This window comes from Carcharhinus amblyrhynchos, chromosome 23 (genome assembly GCF_965287045.1).
Source record: "Carcharhinus amblyrhynchos chromosome 23, sCarAmb.v2.hapA, whole genome shotgun sequence".
In the NCBI taxonomy this organism is placed as follows: domain Eukaryota; kingdom Metazoa; phylum Chordata; class Chondrichthyes; order Carcharhiniformes; family Carcharhinidae; genus Carcharhinus; species Carcharhinus amblyrhynchos.
The window spans coordinates 38,628,330-38,651,078 of NC_137346.1; the positions used below are offsets into that span (position 1 = coordinate 38,628,330).

The 22,749-nt window shown below is 46.1% G+C and overlaps 1 protein-coding gene across 1 annotated transcript in view; it reads left to right on the forward strand.

Moving 5' to 3' along the window:
• clip2 (CAP-GLY domain containing linker protein 2) overlaps positions 1-22,749 on the forward strand; it is a 123,806-nt gene that overhangs the window by 91,186 nt on the left and 9,871 nt on the right. Inside the window, exons 12-17 of the mRNA XM_080210731.1 lie at positions 6,971-7,028; positions 7,116-7,199; positions 9,093-9,249; positions 16,484-16,643; positions 19,664-19,834; positions 22,484-22,570. Of these exons, the coding sequence (XP_080066857.1) occupies positions 6,971-7,028; positions 7,116-7,199; positions 9,093-9,249; positions 16,484-16,643; positions 19,664-19,834; positions 22,484-22,570 (717 nt within the window). The remainder of the gene's footprint in view (positions 1-6,970; positions 7,029-7,115; positions 7,200-9,092; positions 9,250-16,483; positions 16,644-19,663; positions 19,835-22,483; positions 22,571-22,749) is intronic.

The window sequence follows — 22,749 nt, forward strand, 5'->3', positions numbered from 1 at the left end:
TTGACAATGTCATGGGCTTATTCTTATGTGCCGTCTGTACATTTTGAGTTGAAGATGTGACTGCTCCGTTAAATGGCAAGGGGGGGACATGTCTGCTAATGTGAAATGTAATTTAATGGTTCAATCATTCTTAGCACAGCTGCTACACGACGGGATTCTTGCTGCTAAATATCGGAGCCAAGTGCTTGGGAGGACATGGCCAGCAAACTACAGGGGGGTTTAAAGAGGCAATTTCCAGGGTCTGTCTATGTGTCGGGAAGTTTATCCAGTGAGTAATAGAACCAGAGCTCAACCCTCGCTCTAGGGCAAGTGCAACAGGCAGTGGAAGTCACACCACGGCAGCCCTGTGTTAAAGAAGGGGAAATCGGCCAGAGTTCCCACTCTTAACCACACTGCAGTAATCACTTTCCCACCATGTGAATAATGAACACTGGCACTTCCATCAGGTGCTGATGGGGGGTCAGTGTCCCAGAGCTGCACCCCAACAAACAGACACCAGCAATGCAGGAAGTAAGCAGTGATCGAGACAGCAGCTAATTTAGCCTTCAAAGTGGGAAAGGTGAAGAAAGGGCTCGGTGTCACTCAGAGGCAGTAAGCCCTGGTCAGCAGCTGGGACAGTCCGCAGGCAAACCTGCCTGTGGCAGCTCTGAAACCATGACCAGATTTTATGGTAATTAGTTGTCTGAAGTTGTGGCACCTGCCCCAGTGAGGAAGGATCCCCCCCTGCAATTCCCCACCTTTCTCTAATCCCAAGAGATGCCACCACAATTTTCATTGTGGGTATCGCTGCATAGGCCAGCATTTATTGCCTACCCCTAACTGCCCACGGAAGGTAAGCAGGTAGCCTCACATGAGCCAGTTAGCTAGGCCTCAGTGAGCAGTGATAGGGGTAAGGGTGACCAGCAGTCAGAGACTGGTGGGATGTTTAATGTCCATTGGTGGAGTGGGGGTGACAATCCAGGGCACAATATAACTGAGCAGGAGAGACTCCCCACACAGCCCCTTGACTCCCCCACACACACAGCCTTCAGCCAAGTTGCCAACATATAACTGCAGCCTTATCATGTTACATTGGCCCCACCATTCTACACCCCTCGACCCACTGGCCCCCAATATTGAGTAATTTAATTTTACATTGCCATCCTGCCAGAGTGCGGAGACGATTGTTGATGAACTCCAGTCAAACAGCTAGGGCCCTGAGTGAACTAGCTCAGGGCTTGGTCTCCACACTGATCTAACTGGCTCCCACACTAATTAGGAAAAATTTATCTTATAATCTCAAAGTGTTCCACAAGGTGAGGAATACTCTCTGTAGTTAGTGAAGCTGTAGCCAGTTTGCAAATGGTAACATGTCCCAAGCACATGTCTGTGCGCTGTTGGCATGTTCTCCTCGTGTCTGCGTGGGTTTCCTCTGGGTGCGCTGGTTTCCTTCCACAGTCTAAAGATGTGCGAGTTAGGTTGAAAATGCTAAAATTGACCCTTAGTGTTTCAAGATGTGTAGGTTAGGGGGACTCATGGGGTAAATGCATGGGGTTACACAGGGAAGGGAATGGGCCTGAGAAAGATGCTTCGTCAGAGGGTCAGTACAGACTCGATGTGACAAATGGCCTCTTTCCGCACTGAAGTAATTCTGTGATTCTAAAGAGTAGAAGTGGCAGGAACCCATAACATTTAAGAAGCTTTTTGATGAGAACTTGAAACACCATCGTATACAAGACTATGGACCAGGTGTTGGAAAATGGGATTAGAATAGATAGATGTTTGATCGCCTCGTTTCTTGCTCTCAAACTGTATGACAAATATAGAAAAGCTAGATTGAATTGGCCTTGCTAAATTGCCCCTTAATGTCTCAAGATGTGTAGGTTGGGAGGATTAGCCATGGTAAATGTTCGGGGTTACAGGGATAGGGCGGGGGGGGGGTGGGATAATGTTGTGGGTGAGCCTGGGCGGGATGGTCTTTCGTAGAGTTGGGGCAGACCAGTTGGGCTGAATAGCCTCATTCTGCAATGATTTTTCAATCTACTTGACCTTCATTTCTACCAGTGTTGTTAACTCAGTGGCGATGGCCTTACCTCCAGCAGTAGCCAGTTTTTATGGTTGCCTAGCCCTGGGTGCCTGAACTATTCACCAAGCTTAGCTGCCGGGTACTTTTAATGGGCAGAGCCGCCCCGCATTGGCAGAGCAGCTCCATGTTGGCAGGCTGTGTCTGGCTATCTGTTTGAACTCCAGCCCCATGTTAATGAGGTCAATGATTCACAGTGATTGGCCACCTCTTTGCTGTTGTTACGGGCGATAGTATCAGCCAAACATCGAGCTCGAGCATTTTTACAATGTGGTGTTTCCTGCAGTCAAATATCGTGAGGATTAGGTGCTTAAATCTGCAAGGGGTTTTAAACATAAATCTATAGCAGCAAGTGTTCTGTCACTTGCCCCCCAGCTAGCTGCAACCTACTCAAGAATGGAGAATTTAACTGAACAGTGAACACTTGGGATTCCAAATTAGACAAAGAACCTTTCTCACAGGAGGGATACTGCTGTACCAAACATGTGGTCAATAGAGATGCAAAGTCTTGATCTAAAGTACAGATCTTGGTCAGGGCACATTGGCACCAATCTTCAGCAAAAGGCATTGAGGCTTCTCTAGATTAATTGTTTCCCAAGGGCAAAGAGCACCAGCAATTGTAGCTATCTATTGATGCTCCATGATGTCAGGTTGCACTGTGTGTAGAGGATATCAACGTGATGCCAAGATAAGCACCCTCTGTTAATACCATCTATCCAAGTGTTTGATGTTAATTGTAAATCATAGAATGGATTTTGCGAGAGGGCTGGCTGCATGGATGGCTATTTGCACTATTCTAGTTAACTCCTTTAACCTTGTCTGAACACAATGGTTACCTTGATGAACATGAGTGCAGAGGGTCCTCGCAGTTAGCGCTGTCAGAGGGGCCTCGCAGTTAGCACCATCAGGGGGCCTCGCGGTTAGCACCGTCAGAGGGGTGTTGTGTTGGTAGCTGCAGCATAGTACAGGAGAGAGGGTGTACACAGTGCAACGTGCTTGAACATGCTGTGGGAAACATCAGCTTGCAGAACACCAAAAGACTATACTACCAAAAGAACAATCATAATATCAGGTTGGCATCCACAGAGGGGCCATGTTTAACCCCCTGACCTGCTGTTTACAACTACCTATCTGGACCCAGGTATACATTCAAAATCTCTCCTTTTAAATAAGGAAATGTATGCATTGAATTTTAACTTGCTTATTTGCTTTGGACTGATATGGATTTCGAGGCAGAGATGACTTTATGTGGATGGTAAAAGAGTCACCAGATGGGCCAATGCAAGGCAGATAAAAACTTCTTTCACATCAAGATAAGTTTAACCGTTTGTTTGAAAGGTTGCAGCTTTCATACTAATTTGATTAAGTCTCTGGGCTTTCCTTTCTTGATGTCTGTTTCCGATTCCTTCAATGTATCTTTGATTCTGCAACTGAGTTTTTTTTAACCCTTCAATCTCTTGTTAGGGAAGGAGGGGACGAGGAGAAGAATGGTGAGATTCAACATCCTTGCTAAGTAACACTGCATGTCATTAAGTGCATGGCTTTGCTCCAACACTAGCACCTTTGGACTCTTCTGGGTATGATGTTGACTACCCATTCCTCTTGGCTGTCGCAATGTTGCTGCCTCATGGCTTGTGGAAAGGATATGGTCCCTCGCTGAAGCTAATGGCTGGGCTAGTGCTTTACAGCAAGTTGTGGCACCATTTCACTAAGAGGCAGCACTGATTTCTTTATCTCTTGCTTGCTTTTAGAAAGCTAACCCTCTTGCTAACTGTATGGACCTACACGTGCTTGCCTGTCTTGTCCACGAACAGTATGACACACATGCTGATATTGATGAATTACAAGTGGGAATGTGTGCCCATGTGAGAGGTACTTAATGAAAAATGTATTTCATGTTGCCTTGTGCTAATCTTCTGTGGCACACACTCCTTCTCAAAGGTGCTGCTTTGCTTCTATCGCAATGGCCTCCCATGCCCAAGGGCGTGGGCTGTCATGTTATCCATAAGCTAGGAGCTGCTGAATGAAGAACAGTAACAGCCTAATGCACAAACGAGCCTGGCACCTTTTACCCAGTCTGGCTATGGATGGTGCCCCAACTTGCAAGGACTCATGAGCTCTTGACTGCACAGGAATATTGCTTTCAGGAATACTAGTTGTTACATCCTGCAATCTAACCAAAGCAGCCAGCGCTATTGGGCAGGGCCTCGGGCTCCACTTGTTACAGCCCCTTGCTCTCCTGAACAGATGGTGCTCCATTATCATGGCTGATGGCCTCTGTTGGTGAACACTTGGGTCATACATTCCTGCACAGCACGTAGACATTCACCAGCTACTCTTAGTGAGGCTTCCTCTCTCCCAAGGGACTCATTATTAAGTAACACAGGAATGAGAACTGGTGACTGGATTTGGTGACTTGTTCTGTGCTCCACCAGAGACTCTGTTCCCACGAGAGCAATGCCTTCCTGCTTCGAGGAGCGGGTGAATAAAAAGAGACACAGAAGGCTTCTTGTGCCAACCACGAATGGTCTTTACCTGAGGGAGCGTGTGGGGACACATTGTCTGATCTGTTTGAGTTCTGCTGTCCACGTTATGAATCTTTTACACCAGAATATTTTGCTCTGTAGATTCCTATCAGACCAGGCGCACTGTCCCTGACGACAAGACCAGAGGAAGAGATGATTTCATAATAAAAAAATCCAGACGGGAGCAATTTGGTAATCAGCCAAATGGAGGAAAGAGCAGAGACAGCAGGACACTTTCTGTCTCTCCTGAAATGGAACCTGTAAAAAGACTCAGAGACTACCTAACTCAGTGAGAAGCTGCCAGACCAGATGTCCAGCTTCAGCTCACCCAGTTGAACTATATTGTCAGATCGCTGCAATGGAAGCCAGTTCCAGGAACACTATAATATGTACTCTCACTTTTTTTTAAAAAGTGCAATTTAAAGGACTCTTAAGAACTTCAGTGGGCTTGTGTTATTTGGGTTTGGAAGATGATGAGAGTATCAAATTATTCTATTGCTGCTTTAACTTCCCGTGTAGATTTCTTTCTTCCAATAAATGATTCATAATTTGGCCTTGAATATCTGGTCTGTCAGCATGATGTTTTTCTGATTAATGGAACGAGTAGAAACTCAGCACTGAGGCACTCACTGGGAGGAGCTACACTTGGAGGGATGATGGAGGGTCAGAGAATGGGTTGTACAGTGTCTTTAGATCTGTACCTGGCTCCTGTAGAACCTTTGCTGGAAGCTCTAAATCTTCTCTTGGCAAGAGGGGGTGAGGTGGGGTGGGGATAAACTGTTGACATCCCATACTCTAGTCAACTGATGCAGCAGTAAGGGTTTAGGTTATTGAAGTGTCACGTGTGTGACGTCCCACTCACCCTGCCTGTAAAGTTACATTGCAGGTTATTGGAGATGTAAGCCTATTTACGGAAATCAAACAAAAATGTTCCGACACGGAAAGAGGCCATTTGGCCCATCGTGTCTACACCAGCTGTCCAAATGAGCAAATTGCCTTCTCCCTGTAGCCCTGCACATCCTTCCTTTTCAGTCTAATTCCCATTTGAATTCCTTGATTGGCTCTGCCTCCACCTCACTCTCGGACGGTGCGTTCGAAACCCTGAGCACTCGCTGGGTGAAAAGGCCATGATGTGGAGATGCCAGCGTTGGACTAGGGTGGGCGCAGTAAGAAGTCTTACAACACCAGATTAAAGTCCGACAGGTTTATTTGATATCACGAGTTTTCGGAGCGCCACTCCTTCATCACCACTCACCTGATGAAGGAGCAGCACTCCGAAAGCTCGTGATACCAAATAAACCTGTTGGACTTTAACCTGGTGTTGTGAGACTTCTTAGTGGGTGAAAAGGTTTCTCCTCTTTTGCTAATTATTTACATTTTTGCCCTCCCTATTATTCTCAAATGGAAATTGCTTCTTCCCATTTACACTGTGCAGACCCCTCATGATTTTAAATACCTCTTATCAAACCTCCTCTCAAACTGCTTCTCTCTAAGGATAAGAGTCCCAGTTTCTTTAATCTATCTTCATAACTGAAGTTCCTATCCCTGGAATCATTCTTGAGAGCTTCCCCTGCCCCTCTCCAAAACCTTTAATGAAATTGCCTCTCAGGCTGAGCGCTGATGGATACATTGGTGACAGTCAGAACCACACAACAGTCTTGTAGTCCACACAGGAATCTCAGGCCACGATCTCCTCTTAAAGCCACAAATTGTTTTGGGGAAATTGTTAACAATATCTGAGTTAAGGTTAGGGTCATTGTGCTGCCACCTACTGCTGGCTAAAAGTTTTAAAGTTTATTTATTAGTGTCACAAGTAGGTTTACTGCAATGAAGTTACCGTAAAAATCCCGAGCTGCCACACTCCAGTGCCTCTTTGGGTACACTGAGGGAGAATTTAGCATGGCCAATGCAACTAACCAGTCTTTCGGATTGTGGGAGGAAACCCATGCAGACATGGGGAGAAAGTGTAGACTCCGCACAGGCAGTGACCCCAAGCCTGGGAATCGAACCTGGATCCTGGTGCTGTGAGGTAGCAGTGCTAACCACTGTGCCACCATGCAGCTAAAATGCATGGGGGGTATTGAAAGTGTTTGAGTGAGGAAGATAAACCATGATTGGTTCCACTCCTGAAAGGATAGTAGTTAGAACTAATGCTGTTCTCCTCTAAATGCATTGTGTGAAATTGTTCTCTGCTTTTTGCTATTCTGTGGTTAATGTTGCATTAAAATAATGCAGAGGAATTCCATACAAGAGTGTTAGGTGCGTGAATGAGAAGATGAATTGTAATTTCCACTTTCTAGTCAGACTATTGAGCATTGAGGGACAATCTGAAAGCCCATATCGTAGCCATTGCAATTCAATCATATCATTGATGTGTCCACAGGCCATTGACAGCAATAACATCATGAAAGAGAAAATGAAAATGAAGCAGTCAATAGAAGGTAATTTTTGATGTAACTTAAAGTCTTACTTGAAGAAATGTTTGTACAGCCCCTCAGGTCAACTCTTACTCTGTTCATTGCTTTTAGACTTGTTAGATAAACTTGGTAAACGGGAAAAGGACGTTTCTTCAATGTCATCGCAGATTGAGTTGTTAAAGACCCAGATTGTCGGTAAGTCAGATGAAGACAACAGCCATCTTGAATCTTACTAATGAAACCAAAATGCGGATACATTTTTAACATTATTTAAAGCTTTATGGTAAACAGGTGAGTGATCTTGTGTGGGATACTTATGGCTTTTATAAACACAAATTTCTTCCTCTCTCCTTCAAATCATTTCCTCCTGTGAATTAAATAACACAATGGAAATGAGGAGAACTGTTGTTAACCTCTTCTTAATACCTGTGAGGTGCTTGCTGAACTCATTCGGGTAGAAGCAGCCAGTTAGTTCCTCGGAATATATTTGGAGTGTTCTCACTGAAATCCTTTCCTGGTCTCACTCTTCCATATCTCTGTGACTTCCTTCAGCCTCCTGAGATCTCTGTGTTCTTTCACCTCTGAACCTCTGCATTCCCTGCATCTCCTTTTCCCAATATCAATGACGGTGCCTTGAGCTGTCTACACTCTGGGTTTTCAAATTTGCCAGGAATTCCCTCCCAAATCCCCCCCTCCATCCAGAATTTATTCTCAAATCCCTTCACCTCTCCTCCTCTCTCTTGAAATGACCCCTTAGACCAAGATTGAAGCTTGGGGCCACATGTTCTAACATCTTCTGATTTTGTGTCCATTTTTGTCTGATTATGCTCCAGTGAAGCACTGTAAAACATTTTAACACTTCAAAGAAGTGATAGAAACTGTTGTTGTTTGGATTGAGGTACCAGAGGATTATTCTCAGCTGCTTCACACAATTTGCTGGTTCATCTTTGGTCATTTCCTTTAAGATACCCTGCTACATGTTTGAATTCTTCCCATTACCAATCATGAAGCAAGTGGTCACACTAAAGATGCAAAGTATATCCTTTCCACATTGCACTGAATGCCTGTGATTTATGTAGAGCTTGTAGTGTTTGGGAATCAACTGGTTGAATCATAGAATCTGTGTGGAGTTTGCACACTCTCCTCATGTCTATATGGGTTTCCTCCGGGTACTCCGGTTCCATCCCACAGTCCAAAGATGTGCGGGTTATGCTAAGAAATTGCCCCTTAGTGTCCAGGGTAGTGGAGGTTAGAGGGATTAGTGGATATAATATGTAGGGATATGGGGGTAAGGCCTGGGTGGGATTGTGTTCGGTGCAGTCTCAATGGGCTGAAGGGCCTCTTTCTGCACTGTATGGTTCTACAGTACAGAAGGAGGCCATTCAGCCCATCATGCCTACACTGACTCTCCGAAAGAACATGTCACCCAGACCCGCCTTAACCCCATAACCCCACACATTTACCATGGCCAATCCATCTAACATACACACCTTTAGACACTAAAGAGCAATTTACCATGGCCAATCCATCTAACATACACACCTTTAGACACTAAAGAGCAATTTACCATGGCCAATCCATCTAACATACACACCTTTAGACACTAAAGGGCAATTTATCATGGCCAATCCGTCTAACCCACACATCTTTGGGCACTAAGGGGCAACTCAATATGGCCAATCCACCTAACCTGCATGGTTTTGGACACTAAGGGGCAATTTAGCATGGTCAATCCACCTGACCTGCACATCTTTGGAATGTGGGAGGAAGCCGGAGCAACTGGAGGAAACCCACACAGACATGGGGAGAATGTGCAAACTCCACACAAAGTGACCCAAGCCAGGAATCAAATCCTGGTCCCTGGCACTGGGAGGAAACAGTGCTAACCACTGTGCCTGATCTGATGGATGTAGAAATAGGAGGAAAAAGGAAAAGGTTAGAAGCTGAAGAGAGCATATACTGTTTATTTTTGCTCAAACCCTTGCTTATAAAACAGCTGAGTTTCACACAGTAGTTCATGTAAATCAGCCGCGTTTCTACAAGGTTATTCCAGGAGATTAATAAATATAATCTTCTTTGCGTCTGCAGCGCTGGAACACAAGTCAAAATCTTCTGAGAAAAAGGCTGATGCAACGACAAAGGAGAAAGCAAAACTGGAAATGGAACTGGAGGCTCTGACCCGTAAATCCCATGATGCTTCAGGACAGCTGGTCCTCATTAGTCAGGAGCTGCTGAAGAAGGAGCGGTAAGAGTTCCTAGACTTGGCAAAGGCATTGCTACAGTCTGTGCATGGGGACAATGGGGGAGAAGCAGGTAGCTATTCAAAGGCATGAATAAAGAAACATGACTAAAACTGGGACTGGGGAGGGTGGGTGGGGAGCAGACAGCTGGGAAAAGCTTTAGAAAAGTAATTGAATAACCAACCAAGGAAAAAATACATCTGTATAAATACTTGTAGTTCCTACCGATTACTCGGCAAGGAATTCACAGCCGATGTCAGAAGATTGTCTCATATGGATTTTTTTGTTGCGGCAACTTGTTTTGGTGGGATAGAAATAAATACTAAATTTTTGGATTTTATTAGGAGTTTGTATTGAGAAATTGTTGTCAGTCGCTGACTGGGGTGGTCTAAAGATAAAAAGTTACAAACTGCACTATTTCTCCACAAAGTCTCTCTGATAGCTCCAAGACCTTCTACACTCACTTATAGCAAGTATGCCTGAGTTGCTATCTATATTTAAGGTGTAGTCAATGCCTACACTCAGTCATAGCAAATATGTCTAGGGGTGAATAGTTATGTCAGCAATAGGCTGGATAACGTTACCTCAAAGGGCAGCTTCAGACAGCTTAAATTTGAATTGAAAATGGCCATTTAAGTGTTTCCCTCCTCTACACGGCATTTTGGTTTAAAAGTCTTCCCTCCCCTCATGAACATTGACCTACACTTCCATCTGCTTATTGCCCCTTCCATTGGGTGATGGATTGATCCACACTCTTGTTTTGTTAGGGTCTTGGACCTGAACCCCAAGGTATATTATCAAAGATTCATACAGTACAGGAGGCCATTCAGACCCTTGAACCTGCACTGACAACAATCCCACCCAGGGCCTATCCGTAACCCTGTGCATTCATTCCGCTAATCCCCCTGACACTAAGGGGCAATTTAACATGACCAATATGAAGGCAGACTCGACCCTACATTTTTTTTGCATAAGTGTGAGGAGAGGAGTAAACAACTTAAGGATTTCCAATCAGAACAGGCTTTGTTCATAACACAGTTTAAACATGAATTAAATTGTTCAACTGTTAAGAGTTAAACTATCATTAAATACGGAAAAAAACTCTCATTTATAACTTGTCACGATTTCAGTTCCAAATTAGCAACATTCTTCCCATAAACTCAGCCCACTTTAAATACAGCTAGCAAACCCAGCCATACTTGCTATAAATGCGTGTAGCTGTAAACTCAACCTACTTTAAATATAGATAGCAAATCCAGGTATACTAGAAGATCTTGGAGCTGTCAGAGAGACTTTGTGAAGAGATAAAGCAATTTGTAACTTTCTGTCTTTAGACAGCCCCAGTCAGCAACTGACAACCAAAAGCTGGCTCTCTGCTACAAAACTAGTTTCTCCCACTAGCCTCATGATCATATGACACTGTATACAGAAGCCCGCCTTGCATTCCTTTAATTAAAAAACCCAGGGGAAATCTCTATTTATAAATAAAAACCCATTAATGCTAAGATAGTAAACACTACATGGCTAAAATGAGTAATTATGTTTTCCCAGCATCTGAATTGCTTTCCCTGCAGACGTACCGACTGACTGTAGAAAAAATTGAACTTTAAAGTATTCTACAGAAACATAAATTGTATCAACAGCACAGTTTCCCCAAATGAGCAGAGAGGCTGTCCCTTGCTTACTGACCACCACCCCCCCCACCCCCCCGGCACCTTGCAACATCAGAAAGGGGCCTGGAAAACTTCCTTTCATTATTTATTCAACATTTCCACCTCCCTCTGTCCTCCCCTTTTACTTCCCTTTCCCCCTAGTCAGCCCAACACCTTGCCCCATTACTTTATCTCTCTCCCTGTTCTCAGTCTCCATTCCCACGCACTTCTCCCCTTTACCCTCCTGCTCCCCATTTCTTTCTCCTCCTTCTCCTTCCCTCTTTCCCTCCCTACTTCACCCACCCCTCTCCTTTCCCATCTCTTCCTACTCCATTCCTGTTCTCTCCCTCTCTGACTGCCACGTTACACTCCATCTATCGCTACAGATAGACCTGATATTTATAAGCAGTTTCAACTTTCCTTTGATTGGAATAATTAATAAGTAGCTCCTGCTACTGACTGTGTCCACTTAAAGCAGAGATCTCAAAGGCAGAGTCTTGGTTAACAGTTAAACATCACAACTGTCTTTTAAACCCAACAATACAACTTCCAATGCCACAGGATGTCCCGTAGTATTGGGGTAGTTTGTAAAGCTATGATGATTTTATATTGTAAGTAACAGGAACACACATGACAGCAACAATACTCATGTCTGATGCTCAGCTCTGCCCATTCGAAACCCTGGAACCTACAAACATATCTGATCCTCTGATATGCAGTGTGATTGTCTGCATTGAATAGAAAAGTCTGATTTAATCATTCTGGCCAGAATTCTCCAGCTGTTCATGCCCTGCTCCCGCTGCTACACAGTGACCCAAGCTGGAAATTGAACCCAGGTGCTTGGTGCTGTGAGGACAGAGAATTTGGCACTCAGCCAAATCTCCGTTCACTGCAGCGGGACTGGAGAATCCAGGCTGCGAGCAAGGTCAGAGAATTTGGCCCTGCGTTAAAAGCAGTTTAAACACCAGTAGTCCTGTTGGTGATGAACTAACTCTTGCGTACAGAATCATCACAGTATAAAGTTTACATTGCAGCCAGGTTGCTTGCTATTACTCCTCAGTTTTACCTTCTGGAATTCAGGCTGTGGCGTGGTGCTAATGTCACTCGACTAGTAATCGTGCTAATGCTCTGAGTCACATGTTCAAATCCCACCCCGCCAGGTGGTGGAATTTGAAATCGGTTACTAAAGCTGGAATATAAATCCAGTCTCAGTACTGGCGACCATGGTAACTATCGTCCTTTATCATAAAAATCCACCCATTGACCTGGAGGGAAGGAAATCCTCCTCCCTTATCTGGTCTGGTCTATTTGGGACTCCAGACCCTGTCGCTGCCTCTTAATTTCTCTCAGTTCAAGGGCAATTAGAGATGGACGACAGTGTCCACATCCTATGAAGTTTACTTGAGGAACACAACAAAGTTACAGTTGCCACACCCCGGTGCCTGTTCGGGTACACTGAGGGAGAATTTAGCATGGCCAATGCAGCTAACCAGCACGTCATTCAGACTGTGGGAGGGAACTGGGGCACTGGACGAAACCCACGCAGACATGGAGAGGAGGTTCAGATTCCACCCAGACAGTGATCCGAGCTGGGAATTGAATCTGGGTCCCAGGTGCTATGAGGCGGCAGTGCGAACCACTGTGTCACCGTGTCACCTGATGGAAGAATAAAGGGGAAAGGACATGCTTCATCCTAACAATATAGCTGATGACGTTGACTCAATGGTTAACACATGTCCTAGACACCTATCCACTGGGACAACCTGGAGCTTTTGTAAACTTCCCCACATTTATCCCAACTTCTCCTTTGTCCTCTCAGCTCAACTTTCTTAATCACCTCCTGGAACAATCACTTTGTTTGTGTCCATTAATAAAAATAATGTTGACTTGAAAGCTCACTATTTGGGAAGGGGTCTTGGAATCATAGAATCCCTACAGTGCAGAAGGAGGCCCACTGAGTCTGCACCAACCTCAATCCTGCCATAACCCCACATATTTACCCTGCTTGTCCCCTGATGCTAAGGGGCAATTTGGGAGGAAACCAGTCCACCCAGAGGAAACCCACACAAACACAGGGAGAACATGCAGAATCTGCACAGACAGTGACCCAAGACTGGAATTGAACCTAGGTCCCTGGCGCTGTGAGGCAGCAGTGCTAACCACTGTGCCATCGTGCCGGTCTTGTTAACTGTTACTATATAAGCCCCCAGTGCACAACAAAGCATCAATACCAGCCAGTGTGTTCGGGTAAATTACACCCAATTCTTCCCAAGAGAGATTTTAGGAATTAATTAAAAATATAAGCAATGCTCCTTAAAGGCTATCCCTGTAACATTACTAATCCCCAACTATAAACACTCTCAATGATTCATTTGTTGTTGTGACGTTGGTTGAATTCTTGTGGTTTTCTAAGTAAGAAATAACATTTATCTCATTTCATTTCATTTCCTGTTCTCGGGACAATGGTGTAAACATGCAAGTGTAGAATTCTGAATCATGAAAAATATACCCTGTCACAGAAGAATGAACAGCAAACCAAATAGCAAACGTAAGAAAGACGACTAAAATCAATCCATTTGGCTGAGGGCTTAGTGGGAGCTGGAGGTGGAAGAGCTCAGAATGGAGCTTAGTAAAGTGGGTGGATGTACAGAAGAGACCAGAGTCAAAGGAACTCTGAGTACTTGAAGGGTGGTACGGCTAACCAGCACATCTTTGGATTGTGGGAGGAAATCAGAGCATTTGGACAAAACCCACACAGACACAGGGAGAATGTGCAAACTCCACACAGACAGTCACCCAAGGTTGAAATTGAACCTGAGCCCCTAGTGCTCTGAGGCAGCAGTGCTAACCACTGTGCCATCGTGTTTACCCGTAGAGAGGGGTTAGATCGTAAAGGGATTTAAACATTGGGATGAGAATTTTCAGTTTTATATTATAATCCAGGTCAGAAACTCCAAGATGTTTTATGAAGGCAGCCTAGACCATAGGTTTTGCACTTTGAACTTGGTTATGGTAAGCATGATATGTTTCATTTCAAGTATGATTCAAATGATTCATGAGGGAGCTTTTTTCAAACAATTTTTATTTATGAATACAGTTAACATGTATAGAAAGAAAATTAGCAATAACTTTTACCAAAAGAACCATGATAGTATATAAACCTTAACAGCTTCACACTGTTCCAAAACAAACATTCTTACAAACCTACACCCCGGTTTTGGTTTAATACAGAAAGCTCACATGATGCTGGATTTTGCAGCTTTCCAACCCCAGTTGTGGTTTTCTCCTTTGGATGTTGAGTTGAGACAGAGGCACTCCCTGCCTCTAACTACCAGCTAACCGGCCACCAAGAGCCAAATTTACAATACCAATACAGAACCACACTGCATGCAGTCTGGAGTCCTAACAATTTCTGTCAAGCTGAAAATAAAGGGCTCTGGATTTCCCTGTTAGGAAAAGACAATTGTCCAAAAGCACCAGACCTGCCAAACAGTCTTCCCCCAGCAATTCAAAAGGGTTGTAAACTCCAGGACATTGCATTAAGCCCAAATTTAAAATAAACATTGCTGCAATGAAAGGACAGACAGCTCAGTACCTATTTCTAACTACAGAGGAGATGCTTACCATGCATGCCTTAAAGGCACATCACAATGTGTTCAATACCAAAGACTGAAGTCAGCCACTGTGATGATTAGCTGGGATTTGGTGTGGGTTTGTGATGAGGGATCAGAGATTAGCCAGCGAAACATTGGAATGAAATCCAGGGATGAGATGGGCGTGGGTGAGAATATTTGCATCAAGTGGGCGATGTGATGCAAGTGGAGCACGTAGGCCTTTGTGAAGGAGGGAATTATGGGTTCAGAAGCTATGCTGAAGGTTAAGTAAGCCTACCATCACCACCCCCCCCACCCCGCCCGCCCAACCCTGGAGTTATAAACAATCTGATTCAAACAGAGATAGTGGCCATGGAGGGAGAAGGAATGGGAGGCAAGGGAAAGAAAAGTGCACCTCACTCACAGTTCCAAAGGTGTGGAAAACTGTGTGGACAGAGAGACATCTGGAGTTGTGAAGTAAGGTGTCCAGATTTGGAAAATGAGAATATTTTAGGAAGCACTCGGCAGGTTCTGGCAGCATCTGTGGAAGTCATGATGTGGAGATGCTGGTGTTGGACTGTGGTAAACACAGTAAAAAGTCTCATGGCCTTTAACCTGGTGTTGGAGACTTTTTACAGCATCTGTGGAGACAGAAGCTGAGTCGATGACCTTTCATTAATCTGAAATATTCTATCTCCGTCAATGTGGCTTGCCCTGCTGAATGTTCCTGTTCATATTTCTGAATTACAGCAGCAACAGTAGGATTGCCTTTATTTTAAACCCTCCAGGATTCTGCATAGCAAAGAGAGCTGAGCAGGAGGGCATGGGTCACAGGTTCAGAGAGCTCATGGGAAGATGTTATGGAGCTGGGGATGGGGTGATGGCAGCTCTAAAAGAGAGCAGCGGATAGTACCCAGATAGTGGTGCTGTGGCCCCTTTAAGGGATGATCCATAACAGGCCATGTGACTGAGCCAGAGCCAATGGAGTGAAAGCACGTGAACCTGGGCCAATTGAGAGTGAGGGCAGGCATTCCTGGGGCTGGAGGGCTTCAGTTGGAGTCAGAGTCGGTTAGGAGTAAAAGCTGTGTAGTTATGCTGTTAAATCCTTTGATGCATACAGTTCTTCTCATCAATAAATCATTGAGTTAGTTAGTTTGCCACATCAAGGCACCTCAAGATATTACAGAGAGGGAATGGTCTACATTGGCACTTGGTGTGAGGACTGGTGGGAACAATTGGGCGGAGTGGACACTGAATTAGTGGGAATGGAACAGGATTGACAAGATGAACTCAGTTGGCATGAAAAGAGATAGGATCGAAACTGAAGAAAGATGTGGGATTAGGACTAGGTGGGAGGAGATGGGGGGGTTGGGGTGGGGGGGGGGGGATATTCATGGAGGAATCAGCCTCCTTTACTTAGTCTTTAAGGGGCCCTTAACAAGCCGTGTCAGTGTCCTTGCCAGTGGTGGGCACTTAGACCCGCTGCTCCCACTCCCCCAACGCCTCCCCCCCCCGCAAAACTGGCCCTGGGTCAGCTGGGGTCAGGGAACTGGCAGGCAGGTCGATTGGGATATTTGTCATGTCTGCCTGCTTCCGGCCTCAGCCAGAGATGGGGCTCAACATCAAATCGTTTCTGTTTGATTTGAATCTGTGATCAGACCAACAATATCCTGGCCAGCCAGCTAGGCACTGCTACCCTCGCTGTACCCAAATATTAGCATTGCTGATAATGTGTGCTCTACCCCTGCACCCCCACCATCCCTTGAACTTGTTCGCGTGCCCTTCATGGGTCAAAATCCTGGAATTCCCTCCCTAAAGGCATTGAGTCAACCCACAGCACGTGGGCAGTAGTGTTTCAGGAAAGAAGCTCACCCCCGCCTTCTTGAGGGCGACCAAGGATGGACAGTAAATGCTGGCCAGTCAGCGACGCCCTTATCCCACCAGTGAATTATATTTAAAAAATCACCGAATTTTTCAATTCTCTATGAAACCAGGAACCTGAATGAACTGCGCTCGTTGCTATTGGAGACCAATCGTCACCCCAGTGGGGGGGAGAAGGACCTCAGCCGCGAGGTTCATAAAGCTGAGTGGAGGCTGAAGGAGCAGAAACTGCAGGAGGACATCAAAGTCCTCCGAGAGAAGCTGTACGTTCTGGTGAGTGAGCAGCAGATCCTTTCAAACAATAGCTTGTTGTTAATCAGTGAACTGCAATTTGGCACAAGTACAGAAAATGCTGGAAAATCTCAGTGGGTCTGACAGCGTTGTTGGAGAGAGAATAGAGTTTCGAGTCTGGCTGACCCTTCGCCAGAGTAATTTGGCAATGGCTGCAGCGGAGCCGATGATTGGTTTGGTCTGTTTGCTGACCCAAGCTCAGTCTTATGAGGAAAATCTGTACGTTTTGAGATTGCTTGTCACTTCTTGAAGGCGATTGAGAATAAATCACTTTCCTTTTGACAAAACGTCCAGATTAACTTTGGATCATCCGGTTCTTTGGTCGCAATCTGTCTTCCATATTTACTGGATATGAGTGCGCTAATCGTGAGCGAGGGGCGGCCATGGGCTGCCCAGTTTGACTGTTGGACTTTCACAACAGTAGCATGCTGCGTAAACATGTTAAATCTTGTGTAAGTTGAATCAAATTGAAGTGGAAAGGAGTGGAAAGGTAAGCCTAGATTGAGAAGGATTATACAGTGCAAAGAACAAAGTGCAGAAAGAGGCCATTTGGCCCATCAAGCCTTCACTTACTCTTAACCAGATTTTCCCTGTAACCCCACGTATTTGCCTATATCTTGTGGGACACTAAGAGGCAATTTAGAATGGCCAATCCACCTAACCTGCGCATCTTTGGAGTGTGGGAAGAAGCTGGAGCATCTGGAGAAAACCCACACAGACATGGGGAGAACATGCGAACTCCACATAGACCTGAGGCCGGAATATTGCAATATTTTTATTCATTTACAGGACATGGGCATTGCTGGAGAGACCATCATTTATTGCCCATCTTTAGTTGTCCTTCAGATGGTGGTGAGCTGCCATATTGAATGGCTGCAGTCCCTGAACTTTTAAAAATGGGGAAAGTGACACCAAAGTCTGTTGAGCATCAGCCACAGTTATTGATTTTTCTTTCTCTTGTTTTTGTGCGCTGCAAGGGATGTTAGCACTGGAAAGGAAAATCTTTCCTGTTTTGTGGGTCTCTGCTGCTGGCTTGAGAGCCCCGTTCTCCTTTCCCGGAAGGACCCCATCGCATATTTTTACGCTTGAGAGGCCAGTGGTAGACTTTCCCCTGAGGTCTCAGGTACCAGGAGCAGAAATCCCACCTGCCGAGGGCTGCCAACCAATCAGAAACTGGTGTAACACCGACCTGAGGCCTGGGATCATCACTTGATCCCTGGTCACGGGTGAAAGTTGGGTGAATCCCAGGAGGGAGGGATTTGGCAGAAAGGAACTGCCCCACTCCTCTAGGTTGGGACCCTTGTTCAGGTACTTAGTGCCTTTGAATGGGAGCGCCCACAAACAACCTCACCTGAGTTTGCTCGTTCTCTCTGCGTGGTGAGCTCCTAGGTTAATACTAGTGGTGGCAGGATGAAGCCCCTGAGTGGAATAAAACCCTTCTAATGTCCCTGAGGGAAGGAAATCTGCCATCCTTTTCCTGGTCTGGCCTTCATGTGACTCCAGACCCACCGCAATGTGAGTGACCCCCAACTGCCCTTCAGGGACAATTAGCAATGGGCAATAAATGCTGGCCCAGCCAGTGATGCCCACATTCTATGAATGAATAAAAAAAAGACTTGCCCCAGTTGGCAGTGAAGCAGGAAGGTCATCCATAGATTTTCGTGTCGAGGAATGAATTGGGTTGGAAACAGGAATGCGGAGGTGTTCCCCATCCCTCACTCTCCAATCTGATTAAATGTTCCCTCCGTCCAAATTCACATTGGATTGCACGAGATTCCATCCCTTATGTTAGTATTACAGTGGTCGCTGCCTGGATTTGGTGAATAATGGGGTATTTTTTCTAAGGCTGAGATTAATTTGGAGTTTTGAAGGTGGGCTCTGGGTTGCATGATGGAGGGACATTAAAGGTTATTGTTTTTGCAACATCAAAACTACAATGAGTTATTATTGAAAGTGACCTGGATAAAAAAAAATCCTCTTATGTTGTATTATTGTCTAGATCAGCTACATAGGAGAGGGAGACAAAGAGAAACAAAGGACTGCCCATTTTGCCAAGGTATATTGAGATGATGCAGTGGGGTTTATGCTGGAATCCTGAGCTAATTAAAGAATCATTATCGAGTGCTTTAGTTAACTCAGAATGTTCCATTTCATAAATCCTGCCCGATGTTCACTTTACGCATCAGGAATATTCCTTAAAGAGGTTCCGAGTTTGGGCTGAAGCACTTTTTTTTTGTTCCGCTTTCTCGTTGGCTGCCAAGCGCTTTGGGGCATCCCGATGATGTGAAAGGCGATATATAAATGCAAGTTTGTTCTTCCTTTAGTGGCGGAAACTTTGTTTCGAGTGGAGAACTTTATTCTGCTTTTGGCTGGTTTGCCTTTTTTGTTTTACAAACTTATGGTACTTTTTTTGCAATGCAAATGCTCCCAAGGAAGAATGACTGCTACTCAACATTGGGCTTTACTCAACCATGTATGTTTTTGGAAATAATTATTCCAAATTGCTGATTTTCCAGTGTAATCCCACGACTCACTTAAACCCATCGGACCCTGAATTCTGTAATCATGCACAATCCAGTCTCAATCTAACAGTGGCAGAGTAAAGTTCATTTCATCCTAGTGGTTGCAAACCTTATCTATGCTGCTGGAGTGTGTAATCGGCACAGGTTATCGAGTGATTGAACTCGTGCTGGGCAGTATGGTTCAACTCTGCCTCTGTACACAACTAACTCCCTTCTTCATGGTCCAACAGGGATAGATAAGGTGGGGGAAAAAGTCATGAAGGGAACAAAATGCTGAAAAGGGAAAGCAGAGACAACACCTCACATGCTGGGTGATAGCCCCCAACTCACAATGAATTTCCCAATCCACTTCACTGGAATCACTGGGATGGTCAGAGGTTCTGCTCGATATCCATCACGCTAAAACAGGTTTGGGTGAAAAGGAAATGTTTATATTAAAAGTCTGTCTGACAGTGATTCTCTCTCCCTCTCTGTGCCCAGGGCACTGAACAATACAAGCCCGATCAGAAGCGACGGCCAGCCTCTCTACAAGACACTGAGACAGACACGGAGATCTCTAAACTGCAGCAACGGCTGGTCAACACCGAGGAGGCTCTGCGGAGTGCCCTGGAGCAGAACCAGCAGATGGAGAGACTGATGGAGGCCATGCAGGCAAGAGACCAGATCCTCCCTAACTCTCACCACCTCTCCAGCACTCTCATGTTCTTTATTACTGTCTCTCTCTCTCTCTATCAGTGTCTCACACTCTCGTTCTGTCATTGTCTCGCACTCTGTCTCACCCTCTCTGCCACTGTCTCACACTCTCTCTCTCTCGCCCTCTGTCTGTCTCACTCTCTCTCTCTCGCCCTCTGTCTGTCTCACTCTCTCTCTCTCGCCCTCTGTCTGTCTCACTCTCTCTCTCTCTTGCCCTCTGTCTGTCTCACTCTCTCTCTCTCTCTCTCGCCCTCTGTCTGTCTCACTCTCTCTCTCTCTCTCTCGCCCTCTGTCTGTCTGTCTCTCTCTCTCTCGCCCTCTGTCTGTCTCACTCTCTCTCTCTCTCTCTCTCTCTCGCCCTCTGTCTGTCTCACTCTCTCTCTCTCTCGCCCTCTGTCTGTCTCACTCTCTCTCTCGCCCTCTGTCTGTCTCACTCTCTCTCTCTCTCGCCCTCTGTCTGTCTCACTCTCTCTCTCTCTCTCTCTCTCTCTCTCGCCCTCTGTCTGTCTGTCTCTCTCTCTCGCCCTCTGTCTGTCTCACTCTCTCTCTCTCTCTCTCTCTCTCTCGCCCTCTGTCTGTCTCACTCTCTCTCTCTCTCTCTCGCCCTCTGTCTGTCTCACTCTCTCTCTCTCGCCCTCTGTCTGTCTCACTCTCTCTCTCTCTCTTGCCCTCTGTCTGTCTCACTCTCTCTCTCTCTCGCCCTCTGTCTGTCTCACTCTCTCTCTCTCTTGCCCTCTGTCTGTCTCACTCTCTCTCTTGCCCTCTGTCTGTCTCACTCTCTCTCTCTCTCTCTCGCCCTCTGTCTGTCTCACACTCTCTCTCTCTCTCTCGCCCTCTGTCTGTCTCACTCTCTCTCTCTCTCTCTCTCGCCCTCTGTCTGTCTCACTCTCTCTCTCTCTCTCTCTCTCTCTCGCCCTCTGTCTGTCTCACTCTCTCTCTCTCTCTCTCTCGCCCTCTGTCTGTCTGTCTCTCTCTCTCGCCCTCTGTCTGTCTCACTCTCTCTCTCTTGCCCTCTGTCTGTCTCACTCTCTCTCTCTCTCTCTCTCTCTCTCTCTCGCCCTCTATCTGTCTCACTCTCTCTCTCTCTCTCTCTCTCGCCCTCTGTCTGTCTCACTCTCTCTCTCTCGCCCTCTGTCTGTCTCACTCTCTCTCTCTCTCGCCCTCTGTCTGTCTCACTCTCTCTCTCTCTCTCTCTCGCCCTCTGTCTGTCTCACTCTCTCTCTCGCCCTCTGTCTGTCTCACTCTCTCTCTCTCGCCCTCTGTCTGTCTCACTCTCTCTCTCTCTCTCTCGCCCTCTGTCTGTCTCACTCTCTCTCTCGCCCTCTGTCTGTCTCACTCTCTCTCTCGCCCTCTGTCTGTCTCACTCTCTCTCTCGCCCTCTGTCTGTCTCACTCTCTCTCTCTCTCTCTCTCGCCCTCTGTCTGTCTGTCTCTCTCTCTCGCCCTCTGTCTGTGTCACTCTCTCTCTCTCTCTCTCTCTCGCCCTCTGTCTGTCTCACTCTCTCTCTCTCGCCCTCTGTCTGTCTCACTCTCTCTCTCTCTCTCTCTCTCTCGCCCTCTGTCTGTCTCACTCTCTCTCTCTCGCCCTCTGTCTGTCTCACTCTCTCTCTCTCGCCCTCTGTCTGTCTCACTCTCTCTCTCTCTCTCTCTCGCCCTCTGTCTGTCTCACTCTCTCTCTCGCCCTCTGTCTGTCTCACTCACTCTCTCTCTCGCCCTCTGTCTGTCTCACTCTCTCTCTCTCTCGCCCTCTGTCTGTCTCACTCTCTCTCTCTCTCTCTCTCTCTCGCCCTCTGTCTGTCTCACTCTCTCTCTCTCTCTCTCGCCCTCTGTCTGTCTCACTCTCTCTCTCTCTCTCTCGCCCTCTGTCTGTCTCACTCTCTCTCTCTCTCTCTCTCTCGCCCTCTGTCTGTCTCACTCTCTCTCTCTCTCTCTCTCGCCCTCTGTCTGTCTCTCTTTCAAAATCAGACCTAATAGCCTACCTAGCTGACAAGCATTGTCCTGATATCTCCTTATGTGGTTCAGTGTCAACATTTGCCTGAAGAACTTTGGCATATTTTGTTACATTAAAGACAAAATTAATGACATATAAATAAATGCAAGTTGTCAGACCTGCCCACTTAAACACAAAGAACTTTGTGTCAGATCCTATCACAATTCTGATCTAACAGGAGTGTTTTTAATTCATTAGTGTGACGTTGGCATCGCTGGCCAGCACCTATTGCCCATCCCTAGTGGTCCATAGTCGAAAGCAGCACCCTGCCCCCAGCCATTGCCAACAACCCTTGCTTCTCTATCCACTCCCAACCCACAACCAAATCGGAATGGTTACTCCCAGGCAGCCCCCCACGGGGGTCCATTCCAAATCTCTTAAAGCAATAGGTGTGAACCTGATGATGTCGTCAGTGATGGTGGGGAAAGATCCGATATCGTGATGTGACCGGCGAGAGCCGTGACTCCCGGATCTTGAATCCCCGCTGGCATTCCCGTGGGAACAGTGAACGTAGGCTCAGGATCAGCCTGTATATTTTAATCTGGGTTTCTCTGCAGTGGTGTAGGTGTTTCAGCTGGTGGCTGCAGGTAATGACCTTGCTGTTGTCCTGTTTAACAGACACTCGACAACGCTGGCTCGGCTAACGGTGTCCATCAACGTGGACAGCTCGAAGCGATGACGGACAGCAGGTGCTTCAAGCAGGAGGTGAGCAAGATCTTCCCATTTTAACACAAACTGTCCATGTACCGGTTTTAGAAAACAACTGGAATGTCACGGAATCAGCAATGCTGAACCAACCAACAAACAAAAGGCCATTCGGTCTGTCCCAGGCACTCCGTGTACACTAAGGGTACAAGGGGATCGTAAGCAAGTGTTACAGTGAT